Source organism: Cupressus sempervirens, chromosome 5 (genome assembly GCF_028749045.1).
Source record: "Cupressus sempervirens isolate cs-2001-9-10 chromosome 5, ASM2874904v1, whole genome shotgun sequence".
Classification (NCBI taxonomy): Eukaryota; Viridiplantae; Streptophyta; class Pinopsida; order Cupressales; family Cupressaceae; genus Cupressus; species Cupressus sempervirens.
Genome location: NC_143122.1, coordinates 52,956,210 through 52,964,776, shown reverse-complemented (window position 1 = coordinate 52,964,776; position 8,567 = coordinate 52,956,210). Strand labels below are relative to the sequence as shown.

The window sequence follows — 8,567 nt, the reverse complement described above, 5'->3', positions numbered from 1 at the left end:
ATTACCTTCCAAAACATTTATTAAAAGAATGCCTTAAAACTATAAGACCTTGGCAATTTGTCTCCCACTGAATTGAAAAAGTCCCCTGCCAAATTTTTCATGCTAATTAGAGCCATTAACCTTCTATTATCGTCTTTTGTTAAGGTCAACTAAATAACATCCAAGATCTGATTACTATTCATGTTTCTCCCATTCTCACTTGCACTCCAAAGATGTGAAAAAAATCTATGACTTGTATGTTGATCTCGTCTGCCTCCATGATCTCTTCCCCTTGCAACATGTGAAACTTAAAGATCCTGTTAACTATTCTCCTTGATTTTACCTAAGAATGGAAAAAATTAGTTCTTTTTATCCCTTGCTTGAAGTCACAACTCCCTTGATTTTTTATTCCAAGAGTTTTATTCCCTTGCAAGAATATCCCCATACTTATCGTTTAGATCTCTCTCCATTTCAAAATCTATCTCATCAATTCCTTCATCTATTAACTTACTGTTAAGGGCCGCTAGTTGGCCTTCTACAATTTATTTATCCTTAAAAATATTCTTGAAGTGCTCCTTGTTCTAGACTTTTAGAAGCTTCTTAATGTGCTGAATTTTTTTGAAAAATTTAAAACTCTTTTTACCTTCTACCTCCATATCCTTGATCTACCACTCCTTAATCATATCATGGAAGCCAACTTCCCCGAACTACATTTTTTCCACTTTAAACAAATTTCTAGTATGAGTACTATCTCAAACCATCTTGATAGATATTTAGAAATGATCTCAAGCCAAAAGTGGGAGAATATCTACCTCAAACAACACCTAAAATCTCCTCCAGTCACCTCCTACAAAAAAACTATCCAATCTCTCAATTATACTTGAAAATTCAAATCTTCTATTTGTCCATGTGTATTTTCCACTTTTTGGTCTAATTTCCCACCAACCATTATCTATTAAAAAATCTTGGAAATTATTTTGAACCCTCCCTATCTTGCCAATTCTTCCCCTCTTATCTGCTAAATCCAACTTTTCATTAAAGTCTCCAGCTAATACTATACTCTCTTCCCATAGAGATTCAATTATTTCCAAAAGCTTAACCCACATGGCCTTTTTATCTTCAATCTTAGTTAGACCATATACGCTTAACAAATATAAACTAACATCTTGTTTAAGAAACCACACCTTGATCATTAGCCAATTCTACCCTCGATCAACTAGCTCAACCTTCACACACTTAGGATTCCATAAAATCCCCATACTCCTTGAAGCCCTCTACTATGTCTAGAAAACATCCTGACCATCTAATCCTTACTCCTAGATATCTTGCTGCCAACTCCTTATTAACTTTAGTCTTTTGTAAGCATACTATGCCTAGTTTCGTTTGATCAAAGCAATGATTGATCAAACACCACTTGTCAGCAACATTGTAGCCCTTGAAATTCCATGTTAGGAATCTCATTTCTCCCCAGGAGGGAAAAGGTCCCTCCTAGATTTCAATTTTGTTTCATCTTTCATACTTCTTACTTCTCCTGGCAATTTCTAAGCAGATTTATAACCTCTCTACTGTTTGCCTCCATGAGAGCACTTCCCTCTGCCAAATAATGATCTTTTGATCATTCTAGGAGATAACCACTTCCTCATCCATAGATTCCTCCTTAGAATCATCTTCTCTCTCATCTGAATTCCATCCCGAAGACTCCAACAAACCTTCATTATTATTTTCTACCTCTAGCTCCCCCCTAACTAGAGATATTTGGATGTCTTTGAAGACCACTTCCCTAAGAGTACTACCATCTTGAATTGAACCAGAAATCTCCTCCATGTCCATTGCTATTAATAACCACTTTAAGTCATCTTTATTAATCACTAGTTGTACTACTAATCTTGAAATACTTCTAGGGATCTCTATTTCTTAAGAAATTATTGTTTCATCAATAGGAGCTATAATGCTACCAACCAATCATTGTTCTTGCATGGACCCATCCTCCGTTTGACCTTTCTAACATGGATTCAACTGAAAAATCCTACCATCCCTTAACAACTTGATCATTTTGTTTCCCTCACCACTAAGAGGGGCCACATTTGCTTGGCTTATGTCTACCACACCTTTTGCACCTTAAGGGGAGGAAATGTCTTTGACACTTTCAAACTCAATAGTTCGCTAGTTTGTAACACCAAACTCTACATCCATGTCAACTCTTAATTACTTCCTCCATCATCCATACCCTTCCTTCCTTTTTCATCTGTTCCTTTTAAGATTTTTCCAAGAGGGTTTCCCCTAGTTGGTTTGTATTGCCTTTACCTTTGTTCGCGAATGTACACTCCTTGTCATAACCCTACTTCTTACACAACTCACACTTCTTTTCAATTTCTTCCATGTCTGTTTCTTGCCACCAATAGCCTTTAGATGTTCTGATCTCCACTGTATGTGGAAGAGGCGGGTGGAGTTTCCACATAATACAAATCCTCACATAGAGATTGTAATCTAGTTTATAAATTACTTCATCTTTACAAATAAACTTTCCCAAATGATTGCTTATTTGCTCAAGGATCTCATCATGCTAATATTCATGGGGAGATTATATAACCTCACTCAAATCAGAACATCTTTCATTGAAGCTTGTTTTAGGTTGAAATTTGGAACCCAATCTCTAGTGTAAAATTCAATCCCTCCCATCATAAACGGGCCATTAAATAATATCCACCCCTTTTCCCATTCTTCCCTAGCCTTAACCAAGAAAAACCCAGTTGTCAGAGATTTGGGAACAATGTACTTACCCCAATTTTTGTCGAACCATTTACGAATTCATGGAGAGGCCATCCATCCACCTCCTCATTTTAGGAAAAAAGTTGTCTCTCTTAGATCTATGACATTTTCCTTCCATGTGTTTGAATCTATCCTTAGATCTCCTTCTCTTTCATCTTGTTTTGGGAACAAAATCTATCATTTCTTTTGGTTTCTCTTGTTGCTTTAGTATCCATTTCTGATTGCTTCCTTCTACTACCACATTCTTCCTTTTGCCATTATAAGCCTTGGCTTCCCCTAATGCACATTCTTTGAAATCTCCTTCTTCCCATCAAGGTTTTCTCCCCCTCTACAAAACCACTCCATTTTCTACAACTCCCAAGCCCACTTTGGAGGGGCCCAAGGAATCTAACCACCCTGTGTACCTTGTCCTCACCCTTTATTGATTCAACATTTATTCACACAAATAATCTTTGAGGAATCCTCGCTCGCGCTCTCGCTATTTGACCATCATTAGATTAAATATCCGATGTTATTATTATTATTAGTATCTTGTTGCAATTTGCATGAGTGGAGCATATGACAGAAAGAATGTTCATTGATTTTAAATGGGCCGCAAGAAAATTAAATGTCGATCCTAGAATCTTCTTGATCTCGATCTTCACCTCTCAGTCATTTTCACTAAGGTGACCAATTATTTTCCCTCTTTTTATTTCCTCTTTCCTCTTATTTTTACTTAAAGTTTTATGTCCAAAATTTACTGTTCACAATTTCATCTAAGTATGCTATATAAGATCACATTTAAAAAATATAAACAACAAAATTTATTGATCATAAGGTCACTAGCTCCACAACATGACAACCTCTCCTAAGATAAATCATCAATTATATAAATTATCTCCTTTCCATTTTAAAAATAAATTTAAAATCTAAACCCCCTTTTCCTTATTATTTCAAATACTCCTACTCTAATCACCTTATTTATTAATTATAATAATTAATTAAGCTAAATAATCTTATTTTCCCTTCTCAATAATAGATCATTCAAATAGTCTAAAACAGTCAAATAATTTAAAATATTGATTCAAGCTTTTTAAAATTTTTTTTAATTAATTAATTAATTATTTATTTTTTTCCCCAAAAAGCAGGCCACTCAAATAGTCCCAAATATGAACTTATAAACACACATGGACAACTCAATGTGGTCCCAAAATATATACTCTTTTTGGAACCTTACTTTTCTAAATATTATTAACTGTCGGACCATCAAACTTTAATCATTAAGACATTAAGAAAACAAATTGTATTAATCCAACAATTATATAAATAACTTACACAACTATATTCTGGTTTGTCAGAGCAGATGATTTCTTATATCATGGAAAATAGCAATGTTTTGTTTTTTAAAAACATTTTTTATTCAAGATTCAGTTCAACTACACAACCTAATTCTCTATATTGGTAATTCAGAAATCTATCCGTTCCATCCACTAACGATAAAATGGACATCCGCATGACAAAATCTAATATTTGTTGTTTCCATGTACACCAAAAAAAAGCCATAGCCGGCCTAGATTTTAAATAGGTATCCATTTAAACCAGTCTTGTTGTCAACCGCTGATAGACAATATGGTCACTAGAAATATGAGCAATCAAACTTTAGATTGGGTCCCATTGGGCAGACAGACAACCATAAAGTTTAGTTCAATATCACTTTTTACCTTCCTTTCCTCAAATGAAGAATCAATTTCAGTGGACTCTGCTTCAAAAGTTGGCAAGACAGACAGCATAAAGGAAGCATGGAAGAATCCAGTTTTTTAACCAAATATTCCAAATTCTTTTATGGGCTGTTGAGAACCTAAGAGGGCTCAGGAAATGACCTTCCTTACAATCAAGCCAGTTTGATCTGGATCATTCAAGAGGCCAGAAATGGGTGCTACAAGTTTATAAGCAAAGCTTCTTTATGTCAAACATGTTAGAGTGGGGTTGCAAGGAGGCGGTTAAGCCTTTGTCACGAATCCGGAGAGGAGTGCTGAACATTTTGCCAACAGATCAGATCAGAAGTACCGAATTATGAGACCCATTTTGAGTAACTAGAATTAATAATGGAAGAGGCAATTGCATGGATCATAGTTGGGTGTGTGTGTGGAGTGCTTCTGGTGGGACTTGTGCTCGTTGGGTGTTCTTACATTACATGTAGGCCTAGCAGGGCAGTCTCTGATAGTGATAAATCATCCACTTCTCTCAACAAGGGCCACCAGGAGGAGACAAATGGGTGCGAAGTTGAAAAGCTGATGCATTTTGAAGGAGGTGAAGGACTCACAGTTGATGATATTCTGAATGCAAGTGGAGAAGTGTTGGGGAAATCCAGCTATGGGACAGTGTACAAGGCCCGGCTTCAAAGAAATGGGGGGATGATTGCACTCAGGCTCTTCAGGGATGGGTGTATAAGGAGGTCACAGGAGTTTGCCTCTGCCATTCAGGAATTGGGTTCGATTAGACACACTCATCTGCTTGGCATGCAGGCTTTTTATGCTGGTCCGAGTGGGGAGAATCTGGTTATCTACGATTACATCACCAGAGGAAACCTGGCACAGCTTCTTTACAGTAAGTGCTGTTATCTTTTTGTTTAATTATTATTATTTGTTAAAATTAATTTATTATTATTATGTATTAAGGTTGAGTAGACTCGAACCCAAGACCTCCTACATAAAGACTCACAAGTTACCATTGTGTTACAAGCTCTTGCAAACTCCTATGTTACCATTACAATGTGTTTCTTAGAGTTTTGTAACATAGATATGTTTGCATTTTATAAGATAGGGAAATCTGAACTCAGGTTATGAATAGTATGCAAACAAATTGCTCTTCCAAATTTGAAGATGCTCAAATGAAAAGTCCAGATGTTTTTGATGCATTGAAACTTACTCCTGAAAGAGGAGATTAAAAACTATTATTATTGCCCTTATTTAGGAAATGCAATAGGTCCACCTGAACTCGTTCTTTTACTGGATAGCAAATTCAGGCAAAGAGGCTCTCATATAGGGAACACAAACCGAAATAAGTAAATAGTTATATATCCATTTTAGCAAGATCAATGCACCAAGTGTATAAAATGTTCATAAAGAATAAAAAATCATTTGAGGATCTCTCAGTTTCGCCTACCTGATTGTTTTGATATCCGTTTCTTCAACTTCTATATCTTATGGTGAGATATAGGCCGATTCCTTAAGGATGTGAATTTAATAGATCTGTTGTCTAGAGATTATCTTCTTATTTAGGAAATACAAAGGTATCCTAAATGCCTATGTAAGCCTCTTAATTAGTTTAGTGCTGTGATTATGTCATTTGATTGGTGAGGCGTTCACCAAGGTTCAAACTTCTTTGGAGCTGTTGTGCTTGCAGGTCTTGTGTCTTCGCTGGGTCGATGAGCTTGCAGGATATATACTATTATTAGGAAGTTGTATTCGCAGACTTTGGACCTTCGCTGTGCTGATGATCGTAGGGGTTTCAACAAGTGAAATAGGCTGAGATGGGATTGAGGCCTCCTCAGAAGAGATCCTTGATAAGGGGTCTCTCTCTACTTGAAAAAGGCTAAAAAAAACCCAAATTCCTCAAAGAAAAAAGCAAACAAACTATTAACTAGGCCATTTGTATGGATATCTAATTCTGTACCCTTTTAGAGTTCAATCTCACAACAAAGCCAAGTGATAAACTGACATATGCATATATATGCCATTGCATTTGTGTTGATCATGGTATGAATGCATATCAGTTTCTACCTGACAAGAGAAATTAAAACTGGCTCTTTTTCATTGCAAAACTGAAGATACCCTGTTCTTGTGGAATCCATTTGCAAGACATGCCTGTAAGTTTGTAGGTATGAGATTCAGACCAAACGGTACTTGTGCTCTACTAATGAAGGATACGATCTCTTATGAACAAAAAATATTTAGTGTAATGACATGCTACACACTTATGCATGAAAATCTTGTCTCATTTTATTTATGGTTGTAGATCGAAACAGAGCAGGACCTGGATGGTCGACGCTGCATAGAATTGCATTAGGGGCTGCGAGGGGTCTAGCATATCTTCACAGCGGCCTGCAAACACCCATCATACACGGCAATCTCAAATCTAAGAACATACTAATTGATGAAATCTACGAAGCCCATCTTTCCGACTTTGGGTTTCATGAGCTCATGAACCAAACTTCAAAGAACGCAATGCTAGAAGCCTCTGCTTCTCAAGGTTACCTAGCACCTGAACTCCTCAAGCTGAAGAAGCCAAACACGAAATCAGATACATACAGTTTCGGCATCATTTTGCTTGAAATTCTGATTGGGAGAAGACCAGATGAGAGGGATTCAGCCAACCAGATTGTCAGTCTACCAATGGTTGTGAAGAGTTTCGTTCTGGAAGAGAGGGTTTCGGAGCTTTTTAGCCCTGCAATTCTTGGCGGAGGAACAAGAAGCCCAACCGAGGAAGGGTTGCTTCGAGTTTTGCAGCTTGCAATGGGATGCTGTGCGCCTTCTCCTTCTGTCAGACCAGATATGAGAGATGTCGTGAGGCAACTAGAGAAGATCTTTCCTGCTCCTCTCTCCTCAACATTTGGATCTTCTCCACACTACACTTCTGATGACACAAGTAGCAGGGAGTTTGTTCTTTGACAAGAGGAAAATATTAAAATCTACTTCAGATCTTCTTTGAGAATATATTAAAATCCACCATCCATCAGATATAAGAGTAAAGAGAATGCTATTTCGTAGCTCATTTATTGTAGGGGTGTATACTGCATACATGATCAATGAGCCTTGTTTTCGTACAAGTTTTCTCAAAGATTTTTGATCATTAAGAGTCTATAAAAGGAAATCCATTGATTGGAAGTAAAACACATCTTGAGGTGTCTGAAACCCTACTAGTCTATTGAAGGAAGTTACTGAGATGGATAATTCATGCAGTTGATCTTAGCCATACCAATGAAAGTTTATAGGGTCATCTGGTTCTTCATCAAACCGGAAGTTCTAGCCATGATTGAAAAATAGAATACTCCCCTTCAAGGATTTTTTTAAATTATAAATTGTAATGGTGATCTATATGCATTAGGGTTCTCTGCTACGCTCAAATAAATCTAGTACAGGATGATTAATTCGAGAGAGAAACTTGTTGTTGTCAATTATGTACATTACCCTGATGAAGTAGATATGTTCTGTAGAGTTTAATAGAATTGTTTGGAAAATAGAGAAAGGGAACTTGCTCATGTCTTTTATGAGCTGTCTCTGGTTATTGGAGTTGTATAAATGAAGGTCAGCCGGTTTTTTATACTGCGAATAAATGTTAATCTGTTTTAAGCACCCGGTTGCTTATTAACTTTCTCTTAGATGTAAATTTATCCATTTCTTATCAACATCTGATATTTTTAGAGGAAAGATTAGAATAAGATGGATTGAAACTTTAGAGATATTTTTTTCATAAAAGTGTATTTTAAACATGTTCACTGCAAATATTAATATAACTAATATTTAAATAAAGATTATAAATTAGTTTAAGTGAGATTTTTTGTGTCAGATCTTCTTTTGTATGTATTGTAAATATGTTCACTACAAATATTAATATAACTAATACTTAAATAGAAACTATAAATTAGTTTAAGTGAGATCTTTTGTGCCATACACTTCTTTTGTATGTATTGGGAAAAAAAATGTGACACCTTAAACAAAGGGTTTATGGCTTAATTAATAAAAGAAATCATGAAATTGAGGGAAACAAGTTCTAAAGTTGTCCCTCATGTATGCAATGCCACCATGTTGATCATTACCTTCCCCTCTAATTACTGCCAC

The 8,567-nt window shown here is 36.1% G+C and overlaps 1 protein-coding gene across 1 annotated transcript; it reads left to right on the top strand.

Moving 5' to 3' along the window:
- Positions 1-4,572: 4,572 nt before the first annotated feature.
- Positions 4,573-8,081, top strand: LOC149554509 (Protein kinase superfamily protein). The gene is made up of 2 exons (XM_089828554.1): positions 4,573-5,334; positions 6,745-8,081. The coding sequence occupies exons 1-2, from the start codon at positions 4,833-4,835 to the stop codon at positions 7,395-7,397; spliced, it is 1,155 nt and encodes a 384-aa protein (XP_089684680.1). The 5' UTR covers positions 4,573-4,832; the 3' UTR covers positions 7,398-8,081.
- Positions 8,082-8,567: the final 486 nt, after the last annotated feature.

Coding starts and splice junctions, on each gene's coding strand:
- LOC149554509 (XM_089828554.1), top strand. CDS start 4,833: ATGGAAGAGGCAATTGCATGGATCATAGTTGGGTGTGTGTGTGGAGTG. Junction 5,335..6,744: donor CCTGGCACAGCTTCTTTACA/GTAAGTGCTGTT, acceptor TTATGGTTGTAG/ATCGAAACAGAGCAGGACCT.